The following is a 19657-nucleotide window of genomic DNA, read 5'->3' as shown; positions in this document are numbered from 1 at the left end:
CAATAAAGGAAATGGGCCTCTCGGCCTTTGGACTTACTTAAGACACTCGACTAAAACAAACAGAACCTATAACAAAACTTAAAAGGATAATGTCAGACAGCCCAACCCATATGGGCTTCACGCAAACCTTAAAGTCATAATCAACTCAAACAGCTCAGTTCATCACTTGTCCCCTTCCGCGTCAGAAGTGTGACAGAATTGCAGGTATATCCAATGAAAATCATGAGATATCTCATTTTGTTCTTGAACCATCTCGAAAATGTTAAAAAAAACATTGGACTATTGTCAGATGAATATTTCACGCTTAATTGGCCTCCCGAAGAAGAAACAAATTCTCAAGTTTATGACAATCATTCCAGCTGTTAATGATCAATCGGGGATATGATTTCCAACCCCAGCATTCTTTTCAGTACTTTTGTTTTGGGGAATAACTTGTTTTTCTATTAATTTTTTCCTATGATTTTTCTTGCATGCTGAGAGATGATGCATGGTTGATATCTGGTTAGTTAAGCTAATCAATGGCTTTCTAAAAGTAAAGTAATCAAAAATAGACAACAAAATTCTTCTCACTCTCCTCTTGAATTAAATAGCAAAAAATAAAAATAAAATAAAACAAGCACACTCCTGCAATTCTAACAATACAAGTAACTCCATCTTCAACAGCATAAAAGAAGGGACCAAAGAATCATAATTTGAAGACAAGAACAGGCCCGCAGTACTCTTCCTATATAGCTAGAAGACTCAAGACAAAACTGTCTCAGAATGTGATAATGGTGGAAGCACAAGACACAGTGAAGAGCAGGGAGAGCATCAAATGAAGAGGCGCTTTAATGCTGCTTCCATCAGATTTTCCCCCGTCTATCGATGGAATTGTTTTTGACCCTGACCCTGCATTTAACCAAGAATTGGCATCAAAAGCTGTTTGTCAAAAAAGTAAAAGAAATAAAAGGATCATACCATTAGGTACTACATCTTACAGCTTGTTTTTACACTCTTTCAATGTAAAACTGATCATATATGAGAATGCTGTTTGTCTCAGTTTATCACACTACGTATGTTAGAATATGCTGTTTCTCATCGGTTTAATTTTTTTTTTTAAAAGGTAGTGATTTAACATAGTATCAAGATATAGGTCCCAAATCCGAATCGTGTTCCATACTTTACCTCTGTTTAATTAAATATTCTACATTCAGCCTAAATCTGGCTTACACGAGAGAGAGTGTTAAAATATGTCGGCATATATACCTGAAGGAATATCCGATGCTGGAGAGGTAGCACCTTCAGGTGTTTCATTGGAAGAATCTGAAGGAACACCACTCCCTGGAGAACTTAGTGGGGGAGTTCCTGAAGTTGTTGGTCCATTTGTAGCTCCTTCACCACAGCATAATAAGTTGTCAGACTATAAGATAGACACAATATACAAGGCCAGAGGACCAAATGAAAACATACAAGGATTAACAAGAAAGACGCAAGTATTTCAAGTACAAAGATATGCAATCGAAACAAGGACAACGAGTCAACGACCATTAACATGTATTAATTTCAGCAAAAAAAATGTCTATATAATATATGTTAGCCGTAGTATATGTTATTACCTTGACACCGGCTGATGGGAGGAGTTTTCACGTTACAAGCACTTGGTAATGACAGAGCCAGTGTCCTATTTATGTTAATACCCAGCGAGGAAGCACCGCCATTGAGGACCGAGCAAAGGCACTGTGGTGATGACTGAACAACAATAGAGAGCTGTGAGCAGCAAGAAGATGATGGGGTGGATGAGTTTCCTGTTATGTAGTTCAGGCATGGGGCTAGATTCGTGAGCACATTTGAGCAACTTGACTGTGCCATGGCTCCGCTCCACAGCATGGCAACATTAACAACTAGGACCAGGACTAGACCCATTTCCAACCCTTTTGAAGCCATGCATTCAATGTTATGTTGGAATTTTTGGCTGCCAGAAAATGTACGTAACTATCAGAAATGGATTATTTCTGTGAGCAATATTAAGGGTAGTGAGATGATGCTTGTTTCGGTTTCGAGTTTGAGGTAGAAAAGAAGAGAAGGGATACGAGATTTATATGGGAAAGTTTTCATGTGGAGGGGCCAAACGAATTGGTGTATTTGGTTGGCCAACTTCTACTAATTCAGGGGTGGTTGTGATGACCAAATGGTTTCTAGACATTAAAGAAATAAAAAAAAACAATGATCGTTCTTTTGGATTACCTTCGCTTCAATCATCTTGATAGACCCATAATATCAAACAGCCACCTGCTAGCTCTTGGATCAAACATGGCGTTCTCTCTCTTTTTTATAATTTTCTTTATTTTCTACATGAGTTGTTCATCAGTAGTGTATATGAGGGAAAGAACTGATATATATCCGGTGCCAAAGGCCGGTGGCCTGATTGACATAATTTCCAGCCTTCAAAATATGGAGATATGGAGTTTGAAAGCCCCCTCCCCCAACTAAAAAAAAAAAAAATCCAGTGCCAATGCTATTTCCAGTGCTATTTTTTAGAGGAAAAGTTACATTACTATTTTTTTTTTTGCATCTTAAATGACCAAAACCGTATATTAAAACCCCAAAATAATATATTTTGATGATAATTTATAACCTCGGTTAAGAAATAATGATCATTACAATTGTCTCATTTGTCCTATGTTGTCAAGTTTAACAATCAAATCTTGAACAATGGTACTGTAAATTGTCAAAATTTGATAGTTTAGGCTTGTACGTAATCGATAATTCTGACAGGGACTTCTTTCTTTTGAGCAAAAACAATTAAAAAAGAAGAAGCTATAACAAACATGCCAAAACATACCTAATCAGAAAGGATCCTTCAATGATATTAGATGTTAGTTAAAAGTAGTTCAACCCCAAAACCCGCTTCAAATCTACCTCTTCCGTCCCTCCAAATTTTCTCAACCATGTGTATAAATCACTTCATCTGGATGAACAAAACCGAACCCAGTACTTCTTATATCCCTTGCTCCACACACACTAATCACTCTGAAAAACCATTCACTTGCAGTCGATTCCTTTCCAATAAGGACTCATGGCTGCTGTCAAATTTTCCCAACTTGCTGCAATATCAGCAACTCTCCTAGTCTTTTCTTCAATCCTAGTAAATGGGCAGATTAGCACACCATGCACAACCTCAATGATTAGCAGCTTCAGCCCATGTTTTAGTTTTATTACTGGAAGTACCAGTAATGGTTCATCACCAACATCTGACTGTTGCGGTTCATTGCGATCGCTCATGGGCACTGGCATGGACTGTGCTTGTCTTCTTATAACTGCCAATGTCCCTGTTCCGCTACCCATTAACCGAACTCTAGCACTTTCCCTCCCACAAGCATGTAATATGGGTGGCGTGCCCCTAAAGTGCAAAGGTACTACTGCCACTCAAATTATCTCAGCAGCCATATTCAACATTTGAATGCTTCTTTATGTTCAACTGAAATGTTAAAAATAAATCTAATGATGCATTTTTATTGAATTTTGCAGCCACTGGCTCACCTCTTCCAGCACCAGGTATGGAAAAATTCCTGTGACTCATTACCTTTCTTTAAACAATCTTTCTCAACTCGTCTGAATCTGAGGGTCAAGTGCGAGATAGACAAACTTATGAAATAGGTCCCATAATATAATTTATTGTTGATCAGTAAATATTGTAGTACCAAGTACTTCATGCGTTTATCTCTCGCACTTTAGATTATTAAGCTCGGATATATAAGAATGCAAGGAAGTCTTAATCGTCTATGTTTACCGTACTATCTCTACCTTGAGCAATGCTTTTAACTACAGCTTAATGACAGGTCCTGTCTCATTTGGACCAACTCCCGCACCTATAGGTGCTTCTGCTTTTAGTCCCCGAGGTAATTATTTTGCTCCGAGATTTCTTTTTCTTTACAAGTATTTTCCTGCTCTATGATTTGATTAATCTAAATAAAGAGAAATTCTATTTTTGCAGTTCTGAGTGGAGGACTGCGTGTGTAGTCTTATTGATGAATGAGAAAAAAAAAGGAAAAAAAATGATATTATTATAATTTTAATTTTTTTTTAAATATAACTGTATGAGCTTGTATGAGCAGTTTCGAAATAGAGACTGTATCTAGACTAACTCATAAAAAATATCTCTCTTCCACAAAATAGGATTACACATGATCATGTCGATCTGCAACTTGAATGGGAAACAGTATTATTAATGTTGTTTCAAGTTAAAAGTTTGTTTTTGTTAATGGACATGATGCATGCAGCTTCTAAAGATGTGGCACAAGCTCCAGCACCACAATCTGAAACAACAACGCCATCAACACCCGAGTCTCTACCTCCAGTTGTTGATGCAGAAGCTCCAGTTGTTGATGCAGAAGCCCCAACGACAACTTCTGGGATCCGACCTGTGCTCGTCCCCTCAGCATCTGCTTCTCCATCTTATGCTTCTTCAGCATCTGATCTCCTTCCTCTTCTTCTTCTTCTTCTTCTAGGAGTCACGGCTTTTTAAAGTCCTACTAATTAAGATGCTTCCATTTTTACTTTGTTCCAATTCTTCTATCCCACCACTCTATTATGGTTTGAGTTTCTTCCAGTGGCTTGCGAGTATATTTCTTTTAGGTTTCTTTGGGCCTTGATCATGCCATCGATTTTTCTTTTAATGTTTATTGTAATTCTTAAATAGATATTATTATTACGATTCATTTATAATGTTGAATGGTGTTTAGTTGAGTTAATATTCGTATAGTTATTTCTAGAGTCATTTTATTTACAATCTGTTTGATGTGATTTAATTTATAAGATTCATATTTATAAATTTTTCATACAAATTAAATAATGCCACATCACCAATATAGAATGTGTTCTACACTAAAATAAAATTTTTAAATAAGGTTACATATAGTCGTAGAGTGCGTAAGTATCGCGCAATCATTTTGAAAAAAAATAAAATTTATTATTAAAAAATTAATTTTTTTCATGTGGATATCATATTTACTTATTTTTTTCAAAAGAATTACGTGACACTTACATACTCCACAATTACTAATATCATTTCTCAAAAATTTTCACTATTTTCATACCTCTTCCTCCCCCATGAACAATCTCATAATTTATACTTTTCGATAATTAATTATAATCATTCATTTTTTTCATAGAGAAAATAGTTAAATAAAATTAAAAAGTACAATAAGATCGATTAAACCTAATTAAACTGAATTTGAAGAAAAATTAGAAGTCGGTGTGCAAAGCACACTTTAATTTAATTGACATAATAAAACTTAATCGACAGCGCCACCACCACCGGCTCAATCACACGGTAAGCATACCGCAGAAGGCGGACCCATATACTCTACTCACGGCACAGCAACACCCCACAATTGTGCAAAGCTCGCTCTGATTTCAGATGTTAGGAAATCCACAGTTCCTACTGAAATCAATAGGAAAATTGTACTGTTATGAGAATAAATCAGAATCACTTTATTAGAATAAAATATTGGGGTTTCCTAACATTTGATTGAACTTGGTGAAAATCTTCATTTCCTGCTTTCCTTTTTGTCCTTCGAAAAGGGTCAGATCGAAATGGGTAGGAAAGCGGCTCAGAAACTCATTAGGCATTTGAAGATTCTCAGAGGAGATAATGTAAGCAAAAAAATAAAAAACATGCGATCGCGTAAACTCTTTGCTTTTTCTAGATTCGTTTGTCTTTAATATATCACATAAAGTCCCTTCTTTATTCTTTTTATGATGAAAATTTCCCATCTTTTACTTGATTGGGCTTAATTGTTGCAGGTGATGATAATGAGGGGCAAAGACAAAGGCGAGCCGGGTGTTATTAAGCGTGTTATCCGCTCGCTGAATCGTTGGAGGGCAAGAATTTTGTTAGATACTCTGTTTTACATTTTCTTTGAAGTCATTACTATTCGGTTTAGAGTTGTGCATTAGTGTGTGTTTTTTTTATGTGTTTTTGTTTAGTTTCTTTTTTATATAGATTTTGTTAATAATTTTAAATATTTAAAAAAAAAAAAATTTATAATATTATTAAAAAAAAATTTCTTAATTTTTTTATTTTACTTCATAATTAAGAAAATGTTTTTTAATAATTTTTTTTAATAATTTCTGATTAAAGAAGTGTTTTTTAATAATATTTTAAATTTATTTTATTTTTTTAAAATATGTAAAAGTGTTAAAAAATCTATATAATAAATAACTTCAAAAAAAATACTTGAAAGAACAATGCTGGACCCCCAAAGGGAGCTCCCAGGAGGAGCCCCTGGCGGGGCTGTAGCATTGTCCTTTTTCTTTTTCTTTTCCTGAAGAAACTTGTTAAGGTGTTCTTCCATTCGTGTAATGCCTGGTGACATTGAGCAAGTAAAAGTGTACAATTTGGTTTGCTAGTAAATAAAACCAAATTACATACCAACTTTCTTAGAAGTCAGTATTTGTTACATCTGCAATAGTTTTCTAGATTGAAACAACTCAAAACAAATTTTCCTTGACTCTTTCCCCATGTCGCTTTGCACCATTCTCCTTTGCTTGTATAAATATAATCTTTGTATCACATTAAATAACTTAAGTTGCGTTTGTATGTTGAGCTGAACTCAATTTTTTATGAATGGTAGTGAGTTGAATAGTATAGAGAATTATGTGGGCCACATCTAAATTGAGTTTAAAGTGTGTTTAGATGTTAAAATGAGTTTAGTACTTTTTATGAGAAGTTAAAAAAGGTTACGAGTCTCACGTATAAAAATATATTAAGTTAAAAAAGATTGTGGATCTCACGTGTAAGGAGATTTTGAGTTGAGATGAGTTTAATAATTTGAGAGTTAGGTATTTAGATGTTAGACTCTGCCTAAAATTAGACTGAGATCAACTGAGTCTTACAACCAAACACAGTCTTAAAGAGACTAAATATAACTTTAAAAGACCATTTCACTAGAATTACATGTGTTAGTACTATTTCCCATTCATGTAATGGTGAAAATGTTTTCTCAAGGATATCCCTCAGTAGGAATATCATTTCCCTTTCATTTATTAGGATGTTTTGCTTCTTGCTTGTCCAATTTTTGGTTATGTGCTTATATTATAAGGATATTTCTTTATAAGGACTCGTTATCTTTTTTACTTATAAAAAAAAAAGTTATAAGGATATTTGTTCCCATCTCTGATAGATGTTTTTTTGAAAGTGCCTGAACTCTGATATTTGTATGTATTGTGTATATGTTGTACCATTTGAACATGTTTTTGACATAATTTGTTCATATGTTTTTCCATTTCATGGTGCATACCTTTTCTCAGGTAAAAAAAGGGCAAGGTCATGAAGGTGGAATCTTTACAGTTGAGGCACCACTGCATGTATGGGTATGGAATTACTTTTTGGCATCTGCTTTACAATCATTGGTATTTTTTCTTTGTTTGACATCTGTTTCTCTAAAGTGGTGCATAAGTTATGCAGAAAGCCATGTAAGGTTGGAACTCGATATCTTGAAGATGGCACTAAAGTTAGAGTATCTTGGGGGAAAAATTCTAAATGCAGTCCCAGATTGAGGTTTGGGTGCGCACGAATTAATGAAACGACTCGTTTCATCCCAAATACATCATCTCCCTTAATCCCTCTCCCTCCTTCCCCAATTTCCTTGCGCGAATTAGGTCTCTCTCTCTCTCTCTCTCTCTATCTAATGCGTCATCTTGTGCGATTTTAGTTTCCTTCCATACAAACTTACTTCACTCAATGCTAGTTAGTGCAGACGAAGATGAAGATTTCTCGTTTTGGTTTCCAGCTATGGCTTCTTGGACTCTTTTCCTAGGGACTTTTGTCATGGGATCCCGCTGCAATACGACTGTGATCTTATTCTTGGGTAGGTTTTCCTTTTTCGGTCGCTAATAATGGTATGGGGGCATCTGGATCCATTAATACCTCGTCCTGAAATCTTGAAGATAAAGGACTACGCCAAGGCCTACAATTGGTACATATTCGAAGCTTATTCCCTTTCTCCACTTTTTTTCCTTTTACTTTTTGTTTAGCGATCGTTGGTATTGGTTTCATTAAAGTTATTTCTAAAATTTGATAAAAAGTATATGATTTCTATAAATTCAAAACCTCTCTAGCCATAAATTCATATTGAATTAGTCATTAAATTCATCAAAATAATAATATAATATTATTTTTTTAATAAAAATATATATTTTTTCATATTTTACAATTATACTAATCATATGTTAATTAATAATTAATTTAATTCTTACATTATTATTACAAAATGGTTAGAGATCAAATGTAAATAAAAAAAGATATTTAGAGATTAAAAGTAAATAAAAAATAGATTTGATGAGTGAATAATAGTTCTTCAAATTTGAAGAAATCTATTTATTTACTGTAACTCAAAACTTCACATTTATCCATTTGACTAATTCAATATAGTTTTATTTTGATAAAATTTATAATATTTTTATATTTAAGTAAGCTTTTGATGAAGCCTATTTATCTTTTCCTGACGAGGGAGGCTTTGATGCTCAAGCTGTGTTGAATTTTTTACACAAAAGAGCACATAAAAAACACACGCCGTCTGTGGGATTCGAACCCACGACCACATGGTTAAAAGCCATGCGCTCTACCGACTGAGCTAAGACGGCTTTGTCTTCTTCTCATATGCTGTATTTTAAAGTATGATAAACTCATGAAAAGACAGCTTGGATTTGCTGCAATACTGACAGAACTCGAAGAAGCAACTGCTTGAAGATAAAATATATTCGTTTTCCTAAGTTTGAACAAAACCTTAAGAAAAATTTGTTTAGTTTCCAGTTGATGTTGTTGTTGTACAGGGAAGGGTTTATGCAAGCATAAGAAACATCATCACTACTAGTACTAGTCAATACAACAGCAGTATCCTCGTATTACAAATTCTTGAGGTCATAAAAAAACATAAAGTTCTATTTCGTTTGGTGGATCTACCCAACTTCTTGAATTTTGTTTAGGATTCCAAACGAGTCTTGACTCTTCTATGAATCTTGTTTATAAATTTAAATTGAGCAATGCTAGGTACAATCCTCAAATGAAGACTGCAATGCAAGGTTAAGCTATTTTAATTTTAAAATTTTTTAAAATTATAAAATTATCCCTCCTAAAATGATGTTTTCTCTCATTTAATAATATACCTGCACATGCAGTCCATACTTGAGGACTGCAAATAGAATTTCTCATTTAAATTTAATCAATTTAAACTTGATTCTTTTAAATAATATTCAAATCAAAATTAATATTCATGGATAAATTAATGAAACAAATCTAATTCAAACTTAATTTATAGGGTTTGTTCGGATACTAAGAATATCTCAGAATATTTGTGACTAGTAGTGAAATGATTTGTAATTAATAGTAAAATGATTTGAATTAATATATTTTATTGAGTTTTGAAAAATAAAAAAAAATTAAATAAAAATATTATAAAGTAAAAAAATTGTTTGAATATAATTTTTATTTGGAAACTTGAAAAATTTGTATAGTATTTTACATTTTGTTTAAAAATTTAAAAAATGTGTAATGTTTAGATAAAAAAAAAATTTAAATAAAATATATTTTATATTTAAGTGATGTTTTTAAAAACATATCTAAAAATATTTAAAAATATTTGATGACACTTGTATTCCCAATCTACCGTAGCTCGCATTATTCATGAACTGCACACGATTGATAAGAGTCTCCTACTAGCATTCGTTCTATCCGTACCGTTTATCCGTCCCCCAAAAAAGAGAGAAAAAATCACCGATCCCATCCTTTGGGACGACAAAGCGCTCTAACTGGGGACCACGGTAGCCTATATAAACCTGCCATGAAGCCTCACACAACCACCTCACTAAAGCACCCTGCTTTTTCGCCCCCTCCCGCTCCTCCTCTCTCTCACTCTCTCAGCTTTTCACAGTTTCATTTCTGTGCTGTCATCGCTATCTGCCTCTATCTCTTTCTAAAACCCTACCTTTCTCTTAGTAAGGATGGCGGCTAAACGCTCGCGAATCGCTCGCTCCTCCAGCTTCGGTGACACCAGCGTTCTCAACCAGGTCCTACCTCCGCCGACTACCGCCTCGCCGGAGCTCCGTTACGATGTGCGTAAGGCTCCCTCCACTGCAAGGCCACCGCCTAGCGTTTCAGTGGAGAGCAATCATCCTCCGCCGGGGATTCTGACATTGGCGCACCCGGATGTTGAGCAGGACAGCCTTGTGGGGCAAGTTGGTAATTTTCTTGAGAAATGTTACCGCTGCAAGAGGAGCATTTCCGAGAATGATGAAGTCTTCATGTACAGGTAAGGTTTCTATATCTCCTTTTCTTAGCTATCTGTTCGGTTCCCGAGAGAATGAAGCTAAGACAAAATAAAAAGAAGATATGATTTTTTGTTTTATCTTGCTTCGATTAAGCAATATAGTTCAACTATTGTCAGCTGAGTGAAGATTACCGGGGACCGATTAAATGTTCCTTATATAACGTAAATTCTGATTTTTCTGTCTCTGTTTTCTCCTCCTTTTTTTGATGTTTGTTGACATTTTAGCTGCGCTATGTTTGGTTGCTAAGAAAATGACGGTAGAGGAAATCCTAATAATTGTGCTTCTCATGATTATATGAATATCTGATGCTCTTCTAGTTGATTGGTTGGAGATTTTTGCTTTTATCTATTTGTTCAATCTATCTCATCATATGCCCCTTGGATCGTGCTGTTCCTTTTTCATTTTTCTACCAAAATCCATCTTAGAGGGTTTTATTCTTGAATTTGTGATCAGATCAGGAAACTAGAAACTAAATTTTGTCGTGTTGGAGGGTGATTCCTATAGATGGAATTAGGTGCGGCTGGCGTACCCTCTTTATATAGACTTTTGCTCAAAATCTAATCTTTTTATTGCAGAGAATGCAATACATATTCCCTAAAAACCATAGGTCAGAAGCTGAAATTATATTGGTTATCTCTTCAAGCATAAAAATTACAATGTGACATATTTATTAAGGCTTAGAACATTCAATACTTCTCTAGGAGCCAAAGGCAGTAAGGACTCAACTTGACCCCTTGAAAACAAGGGCATGATCATACTACTTACCTCACTCCTTAGCTTCAAGAGCTGAATCAACTTCACTTGACCTAATAGGGTTTGGATAAAAATCATAGGAAAAACACCAAGAGTGGGTCGGTATTCAGTTCGTGATGAATTTACTATTAAAGACTGGATCTTGCACTCTTCATGACAAAAAAAACTCAAGAAAGATGCAGGAATCTATTAGCTGGCTTTAGATATCTAACTTGAACGTTAATGAAAATAATTGCAAAAACTTGAAGAATAATTATATAGATGGTGAAGGATGCCATTCCTACTTCTCTTTGTATACCTCCTGCGTTCTTGGGCTGTGCCTACTCTCTTCTGTTAATAAAATTTTATTTTACCAATAAAAAAAAAAAAAAACAGTATGGCATTCCTACTCCTAGTAGGAATTGATTTTCCCCATGATAACCTTTTAACTAAATTCTAACTCTTCTAGGAAAAAGCTGGCCGCATACTTTTAGAAAAATGTGCCCTAAATTTTAGACTTCATTATTATAAATTAGGTGGCGGCAGATCTGATTGGTCAACAGGAATTTTGAAACATGAATGTGGCGACAGGAATTTTAGAAATACACACTCTAAGGTGGGTGACGGAGCCAAAACCAAATTTTGGCATGACATATGATGTGGTGACAGGGCACTCAAGGAAGCTTATCCAAAACTCTATGATATAGCAATAATGAAAGAAGCCTTGATTGCGGACCTCTTGGTTCTATCTAATGGTACTCAAACTGGGAAGTCGACACATTTTTAGAGTTTTATGATCTAGTAAACTGTACTTGCATGAGGGGTGAAGTTGACAACAAGATTTTTTGGTGTCGCTCCAAGAAAGGGAAGTTCACCTTCCACTCCTTCTACCATGACATGAACACTCATAATACAAGTCCATTCCCATGGAAGAGTATTGGAAGAGAGAGGCACCCCTGAAGGCACTCTTCTTTGTATGGGTGGCTTCCTTGGGAATGATCCTCACACTTAATAATTTAAGGAAATGCTGAAACATTGTTATAAATTGGGGTTCTATGTGCAAAAGAGTGGGAAGTCCGTTGATCATTTATTACTTCATTGCGAGATTGTCATGACCTTGTGGAATGATTGCTTCACTTGGGTGGGACTATCTTGGGTGATGCCGAGAAGGGTGATTGATCTCCCAGCTTCTTGGAGAGGTCTTTAGGGGTAAATTTCAAATTGCAGCAATATGAAAGATGGTCCCAATATGCCTATGGTGGTGCATTTAGAGGGAGAGGAACGTAAGAAGTTTCGAAGGTCGAGAGCAATCAATGGATGAACTTAGAATTTTTTTTCAATACCTTATTCCATTGATCGGTTGTAATTGATTTTAATGGCATGAACTTCCATGAATTTATTGTATCACAAAACTAGCTTGCAATGTGATACTCTTGTATACTTGTGTCTATTCTTATGATCAATAAAATTTTGTTTACCGACCAAAAAAAATTATCTCGAATGCTTATTTTTCATCAAATCTGGTTGATGAAATGATGCATAGATAATCTATTTCTTCAGTGAAAGTAATTTTTATTTTCTTACAGTTCTTTCTGGCACTTACAGTAAATTACTGCATTACCTTTTTCTTAAGACTGTACTTGATGATGCAATGCAGCTACTTGCGTGCATTTTGCACCTCTGAATGCCGTGCCAAACAGATTGACATGGACAAGCTGGGGGAGGAAGTGTTTGGGCAATCAATAGAAAGCAAGACTCAAAGTGGCAAGAAGAATAATGTGAAGTTGTTTGGTGTTCAACTGTGAAAATGAGCATCTTTGTTATCTCAAATATAAGTAGCTGGTACTAACTTTTGTGGTGCATAGCTGTCAGGTTTTTTGTGATTGGCATGCACTTTCTGCATAGAATGAGCATCATATGCTATTAGATTCTCCTGGTTGCAATATCGTTTGGCCTTGTATAGTTACAGTAGTTTGTCTAGGCTCAGGACTGTGTTCTTGAAGTAATGACTTTGACTGTGAGTTTCTTTTCAGTTCTCTGTATTGCAATTAGGTATCGACTTGTGCATGTACTATGGAATAATATAGGATCATTGAAATATATTACCATGTTAAACTAGACTTGTGCCAAATGTGGTCCAGCTCTTGCTAATTACTTTTTATTTTCCCCTACTGATATGGGTTTACCAATTGTCCCACTATACAATGTGGGAAAATAAAGGTACGGGTGTTAAAAGAGGCCAAAAACCGAACCGGACTGGTCAAACCAATCGGTTCCAACTGAGGGGTCGGTTTGGCCATCGGTGAGGGGCTTAGTTCGCTAGACCGAACCAAACTGATGCCCTTATATTATATTTTGAAACATTTTTAATCCCATGCCAGCTAAAATGCCCTTAACCTTAAAACCATTAAAATAAAAATATGAGGCCACCACTCTCTTGTCATATCACTCTATAGAATTGAAAGACTGTTTCAATCCTAGGCTGGAAAAATTGGCTAATTTACTCATTAGTGGCCTTTGGCTCAAGTGGCAATGAGCTGGGAACCTTAAGGGTTTGGGTTTGAATCCCCCATCCCTCTTTCCTAAGAAAAAAAAAACGTAGCTAATTTACTCCTAAATTTATGCTTTCCCCATTTTTTGTCTATAATTACTTAATTATAGGATTTTCTTACTCAAGTCTAGATTTTCCTGCGGTTGTATAAATAGCAGAGCATATTCTATCGTTTCTTCTTTTAATTTCATTAGTGTCAGAGCTTATTTAGTGTCTCAGTCATTTACTTTGAGTTACTAGGCTCACGAAGGTAAACCTGTAGCAGACCATGCTTGCACTTTTGGGTTTGGGTGCCCTCTATTCTCGGTTGCAAGTGGCAGCACTGAAGCCTCTTGCCATTGTCTGATAATCTAAAGATCTTTCCTGGCACGATGGTGTATTTTCCAACATCACTTGACGGTCATAGGGTAAGTTGCCTCTTTGTACTTCATTTTTCATTTATATTTTGGCTTAGTTGAATATCAAGAAGGGCAGGACTATTCTATCTGAGTGGTTTTAGAGGTTTTCACAATTTTCCAGTTTGCCACTGTCGAGTTTATGGCAACTATTAATGGTGAGCTCCATTCATGCCAAAAAATGTTGCTTAACCTGTATTTTTTTTTTCTTTGCTTCTTTATAGGCTGGGTGGTTTTAAGTTTTTTATTCTTTAATTTTTTTGTTTAAGGGGAAACCGACATGCTTATTACTGTTGTTCTTTGATGCGATTCTTGATTCAACATCATGTTCACTACTGCTCTATGATTTGATTCTTGCTACTTAGTCATATTTTTATATTGTATTGAGACTAGGTGTGGACACTGGAATTATAGTTGAATGGATGATTAGGATATGTCTGGAGTTGGTCAGCATTCCGAAACTCATTAGAAAGGGGCAGTGAGTCAGGTGACCTCCCTGAGTCCTGAGTGAGGATTCAAACCTCCAGATTACAACTGTGAAATTGGACAGGACGGGATCGATTATCTAAATTGGTCATAGCTTGCAATAACGTTTCCTCGAAGAAAAGGAAAAATTAGCTATTTGAACAGAAAGACCTAAGAGCCCTTGGAGACCAATCCCACTTATGAAAAATGGGACGCAGAGAACTCCACAGTTGTCTTCACTGGTACACTATGCAGATCTTCAGTAGTTCATTGAAGACAGGCGTATCTATGAGTTAATTGGGACGACTATGGTCTGAATATTTCAAATTAGAGTGTTCAAATCTTGGTGTAAGATTCTGTCCCCAGTTCAAGAGAATGAAGAAAGTCATTGGGGTATTATGCTTCATTCATCTCCTCCCGAACATTCTGCATTGGCTACTACGGGAGATCCTAAAATTTGAGACAAAGGTCATGGCACTGAGGTTGCCTCTGAATTCTGATGATAAGGGAAAGCTGTTTTGTAATTATTACCATAAGACACCCCATACTTGGGAGATGTGTTCGAAACTTCATGGCCATCCTACCAGATGAACAGGAGGCCATTCTTGTTGACTCGCTTTATTGCAAATCATTCCATTTTGCACCTCCTAAATCTGAGGGGCCACTCAGCACCGAGGAGGTAGAACAATTACTTCAGCTCATATCTTGATTGGAAACACCTACTGTTGCATCCTCATATCTTTGCCCATTCAAGTAATTTAGCAATGTCTCTAAATGCATTGTCCATTAAGTTTGATGATCCTTGGGTAATCGAGTCAGATCTATTGATCATATGATACATACAACTTCCTACTTTTCATCCCATGAACTTTGTTCTGACAAGAAAGAATTAAAGTTGCCGATTGTTCTTTATCTTTTATTTCTGGTAAAGATTCAATTGTTAGTACTCCATCCATAACATCATCCTTTGTGCTTTATGTTCCTATTCTGGCTGCAAATTTGTTGTCTATTGCACGTATAACCCAGAAGTTAAATTGAAAAGCAATCTTTTATTCACATTGATTTCATGATGGGCTCTACCATCTGGACCCACAGCCTAAAGCACTAGGATTGCTCAGAAAGGCTTATCATACCCAGTGCAATTCGGTGACTCAATAAATCAGGTTTGATTATGGCATCAAAGGCTAGGACATTCCTTTTTTTCCCCTCTCATTTCACGTCTGAGTTTCTGCTGACCACTAAGCGCGAGTAACTTGAATTGCCTATGCAAAATCTTGTGAGGTAATTTTTTTTGTGAAAGAAGTCTTTATACATCCAGAACCATGTCCATTATCAGCCAGAACTCAGCATCCATCATAATTGGTGGAGTGCTTCTTGTGTTGTAGATCCTGGAGATGATTGCATGGACAAGAATTCAGAAAATATTTAGTTCTTAGAATAATTCTTTTTGCATAGACCAGTTTTCCCGGTCAGTTTTAAGATCTGGAGATCACAAAGAATGTAGGTTGCACAATGAGAAAGCTGAAATATGCTTTTGGTGTTTTAACAAAAGTATGAAGATGTGGATCTGGGTTGTACCTTATTTTGGGTCAAGCTTCTGTCTGGCCAATTTCTTATGATTAGCGAGTTTGGATTGCAAAAGAAAACTAGAAATGCTGTAGAAAGTACTCTTGTATGTTGAGTCATACTTGAAACCCTTTGCCCTTAATTTTAGAACATAGTCATAGGTACTATAGGAATGATGTGGCAGAAGTTTGATGACTCGGATTTTCTACTGAGGTAATTCCTTTGTCAAAGGAACTTGATGCCCTAGGTCTTGAAATATATCTTTACATGTGCTAGTCATGTTATCATTTCCTTGTATGTATCAGCAGAGTGACAATGTATTATGCTGGACTGGGTGACCTTGTCTCAAGTAGCAACTAATTAAATTTGAGAAACCACTCAATTAGGTTCTTCTGCAGGTGCAGAGTGCTTTGAGAAACCTTTTCAATTTTGGTATCCTTTTATTCCAAATAGGAACTAGAGTTGAAGTAGGCAAGGGAGTAAACCCTGTATTTCCAATGGTTGTAGGAAAAGACTAGGGGCATGATTGCTTGTTGCTATGATGATACTAGACCCTCAAATTATGGCAACCAATTTTATTTGGTATGCTTTTCAATCGGTGCATGAGGGGAATCTCTGTCCTTTTGCCTCTTGTTTTAGTGTTGGAAAAGACTCTGTTTGACTTGTTGCCACTGCTTTTAGAAACAAGAATCAATCTATTCAATGGTTAAGAACACCATAAAAGTGGTCTGACAGAATGGAGGGAATATTATTTCAAATAACTTATCTGTACAGGTTTGATTTGATCTAGATGATGCGTTCACTAGTGGCTAGATAGTTGTTTTTTCTTTTCTTTTTTTTTAATTTTAATTTCTGATTGATTAAGATGAGGACGGAGTCCAGCATTTTTGTTCGAGCATTCAAAGAATTTGGGAACTGGGGAAGCCACCCATCAAATCTATAGGCGTAACTCGTTTGCACATTTGGAGGTAATATCATTAAAAATATTGGTGTATAGAAGTAGTTGTAGATTGGACCAATGTTTTAAATAGCGTACCGGAAGTCGTATTGGTCAAGGCACTAAAACGAAATATTTCGATACCGGTACCGTTTCAGGATAGTCAATATATGAATCAATTATATATATAAATATATAAAAATTATATTTTAAAATAATAGTCTATATATGAATAAATTATATATAAATACATATATATAAATTATAAATAGTCTGGTCTGAATTGTGGGTCAAAAAATAAGCTTGTAGTTAAAAATGAAAAAAAAAAAGGTTTGAAGGCCGAAATTGAGATCGGTACGGTCATTACGAAAAGTATATGGTACCTGTATCGGCCCAGTGGTAGGTACGGCAAATATCGGCCGTACCAGCCGGTACGGTACGAAATTGAAAACAGTGGATAGAACCCTTTCCTTGTGGAGCATATCTTCTTCAAATCTCTGTGCCAATCTAGTGTTGAATGATGAATCTCGAGATGCATTCGAAAACAATTTTTGTTTTATTTATAAGTTGATGTAAAAGAAGAATTTTATGCATCAATCACTATTTATTTTCATATTTTATACTTATAATTTTTTTTTAGAATGGAGTGTGAGATAATGAATGATAACTAATGAAAAGAATTTTTTCTTGAAAAATATGGAGTTAATATATCACTTCCTTCCATACATGTAGGCAATATATGATGCTCCCATTAGCCATTGGGCTTGGCTGGCCCATCTATCATATTTACCTAAAGGCTCAAGATCCTAAACATCCAAAATTACGTAAGGCGAACATTAATCCCTTTCCTCTTTCTTGAGGTATACTATACAACCTCCTACTGTTTACTCAGCTACCGCACTCCAGCCTACGTGGCTCTTCTTTTTATTTTTTAAATAAAAAAACTTAGACGGGCGTTTCAGCTGAATTCAATTTCTCACCCTTCCCCCTGCGTTCTCTCCCCCAACATCTGTCCTTCCAGTTGAGGTCAGATGGTCATGACTTTCCACATAGTAGAGACTCATTAACATAAAATCCAACCAGTTAATGCATAATTCTCAAGATTTTACAAAAGGAAAGCTTCAAAGTTCATCATTCTCGAACCATGCCCCCCTCCTCCCAGAAAAAAAAAAAAAAAAATCCTCAGAAAGAGAAGGGTTCATCCACTACCTGAAAAATTTTTCATTTCTTTGTTTTCCTTTTTCTTGGCAGCCAAACAAAGCTAGCTTAACATAATATTAAATTCTCCCTATGTTTTACCTGAAATTTCTTGGCAACAACTAGAGGTAACCTAATTATTATGATTGAAAAAGGTAGTGCTCTGAATCAACATAAAGCAAAGATGACCCCAAAATTCTCTCGATTAAATAAAATCAGCATCTAAAACCTCAATTATCATTTTCTTTTTAATCTGAACCTTCTTGACAGCCAAACAGAAAGGGGGCGTATACGAGGTACTAATACTAATTGATAATAATAACATCGAGGAAGAAAGAAGAGAAGGGCCAGCCATGTGAGGAGGTGAGGGAGCTGGTCGGCAAGCTTTCTGACCAAATCGAGCACCTGAGAGGTCCCAGGCTGCGGGGGGATCCAAAAGGAGGAACCCAGAACAAACGGCAGCCAATCTGGGGTCCACTTCTGCACAATGATTTGGTGGATCAAGTCGTTCAGCTTCTTCATCTCCAAGGCCCCGAATTCACCATCATCATCCGAAAAAGAGGAAGACGAGGAAGAGGATGAGTCGTCCAGCTTCTTCATCGCACATTTAATTTTTTTTTTAAATAAAAAATAAAGCCGCTGGTGTTGGGGGTGGGGTGCTGCAACGAGCTAGAGGTGAGGAGAAGTTGTTCATTTCGAGTTAGGGGGAGAAGAAGAGTACGAGGGAGAAGAGGGAAGCGTGATAGGTGAGAGAGAAGAACCGTCACGTGGGCTGTAGACCGGGTTCATCACGGAGTGTGGTGTGCGACCAATAAACCGGGAGTTGAGTAGATTATTTCTTCCTTTTAACCCCCTCTACCTACCCTCTTTCTTTTATGGCAATTACTAATCATGACCATTGCCACAAGACCAATGCTCCCCAACCTCCTTATAACATATTTTTTTAAATTTTTTAATTTTTTAATATATTTTTAATTTTTTTTAAAATTTATTCTTTTTAAACTAATTCAATTATTCTATTCATTATTTATATATTAAATATTTGATAAAAGAAAAAAAAATTTAAAAAAAATATGATGTGTAAAAGTTCTATAAATAATAAGAAGTTGTATAGATTTTTTCTTGCCACAGAGTCATGCGCTCAATCTCGGGCATTTGGGTTTCGATTTAAATTTCAGCTCTTTAGTATGTTGTGCAAATGCGTGGTGGTTTGGGTTGTTTTTATATTGTATTAGCCCCTTGGTGTCCTTTTGTTTTTTTTTTTTAAAACAGCCTTAATTATGAAATCTGTAATTTTAAAATTGCTTTGGTTTGCAATTCTATAATATGTTTGATTTGATTTTTATTAGATTCTCCATACAAATTGTTAGGATTTGTTTGGATCCTTGAATGAGATCAAATCATCTCAATTTGGTTCTATTTTAGACCTATCATAACATTTAAATATACAACTTTTAAATTATTAAATATCACTCAACTCAAAATCTCTTTATACTGTAAGGCTCA

The 19657-nt window shown here is 35.6% G+C and overlaps 3 protein-coding genes, 1 non-coding gene and 1 pseudogene across 4 annotated transcripts; 3 read left to right on the top strand and 2 right to left on the bottom strand.

Annotated features, from left to right (window-relative positions):
- Positions 1-506: 506 nt before the first annotated feature.
- On the bottom strand, positions 507-2048 carry LOC109018439 (non-specific lipid-transfer protein-like protein At2g13820). Its single transcript, XM_019000605.2, has 3 exons — positions 1596-2048; positions 1246-1371; positions 507-888 (listed from the first exon to the last, which is right to left on the bottom strand). The coding sequence occupies exons 1-3, from the start codon at positions 1921-1923 to the stop codon at positions 758-760; spliced, it is 585 nt and encodes a 194-aa protein (XP_018856150.1). The 5' UTR covers positions 1924-2048; the 3' UTR covers positions 507-757.
- Positions 2049-2965: 917 nt separating this feature from the next.
- Positions 2966-4697, top strand: LOC109018244 (skin secretory protein xP2). Its single transcript, XM_019000412.2, has 4 exons — positions 2966-3392; positions 3508-3534; positions 3819-3878; positions 4260-4697. The coding sequence occupies exons 1-4, from the start codon at positions 3056-3058 to the stop codon at positions 4502-4504; spliced, it is 669 nt and encodes a 222-aa protein (XP_018855957.1). The 5' UTR covers positions 2966-3055; the 3' UTR covers positions 4505-4697.
- Positions 4698-5574: 877 nt separating this feature from the next.
- On the top strand, positions 5575-8060 carry LOC109017896 (annotated as a pseudogene).
- A 492-nt stretch (positions 8061-8552) lies between these two features.
- TRNAK-UUU lies at positions 8553-8625 on the bottom strand. Its single transcript has one exon. It is a non-coding gene; the product is annotated as a tRNA-Lys (tRNA).
- Positions 8626-9766: 1141 nt separating this feature from the next.
- Positions 9767-13158, top strand: LOC109018458 (protein MARD1-like). The gene is made up of 2 exons (XM_019000622.2): positions 9767-10289; positions 12698-13158. Exons 1-2 carry the CDS (start codon positions 9982-9984, stop codon positions 12843-12845), a joined length of 456 nt encoding a protein of 151 aa, XP_018856167.1. The 5' UTR covers positions 9767-9981; the 3' UTR covers positions 12846-13158.
- Positions 13159-19657: the final 6499 nt, after the last annotated feature.

This window comes from Juglans regia, chromosome 11 (assembly GCF_001411555.2).
Source record: "Juglans regia cultivar Chandler chromosome 11, Walnut 2.0, whole genome shotgun sequence".
Classification (NCBI taxonomy): domain Eukaryota; kingdom Viridiplantae; phylum Streptophyta; class Magnoliopsida; order Fagales; family Juglandaceae; genus Juglans; species Juglans regia.
This window is presented reverse-complemented; position numbering and strand designations above follow the sequence as displayed.

Coding starts and splice junctions, on each gene's coding strand:
- LOC109018439 (XM_019000605.2), bottom strand. CDS start 1,923: ATGGCTTCAAAAGGGTTGGAAATGGGTCTAGTCCTGGTCCTAGTTGTT. Junction 1,372..1,595: donor TCCCATCAGCCGGTGTCAAG/GTAATAACATAT, acceptor GCTGTGGTGAAG/GAGCTACAAATGGACCAACA. Junction 889..1,245: donor AGCATCGGATATTCCTTCAG/GTATATATGCCG, acceptor GGTTAAATGCAG/GGTCAGGGTCAAAAACAATT.
- LOC109018244 (XM_019000412.2), top strand. CDS start 3,056: ATGGCTGCTGTCAAATTTTCCCAACTTGCTGCAATATCAGCAACTCTC. Junction 3,393..3,507: donor CGTGCCCCTAAAGTGCAAAG/GTACTACTGCCA, acceptor TGAATTTTGCAG/CCACTGGCTCACCTCTTCCA. Junction 3,879..4,259: donor TTCTGCTTTTAGTCCCCGAG/GTAATTATTTTG, acceptor TGATGCATGCAG/CTTCTAAAGATGTGGCACAA.
- LOC109018458 (XM_019000622.2), top strand. CDS start 9,982: ATGGCGGCTAAACGCTCGCGAATCGCTCGCTCCTCCAGCTTCGGTGAC. Junction 10,290..12,697: donor GATGAAGTCTTCATGTACAG/GTAAGGTTTCTA, acceptor GATGCAATGCAG/CTACTTGCGTGCATTTTGCA.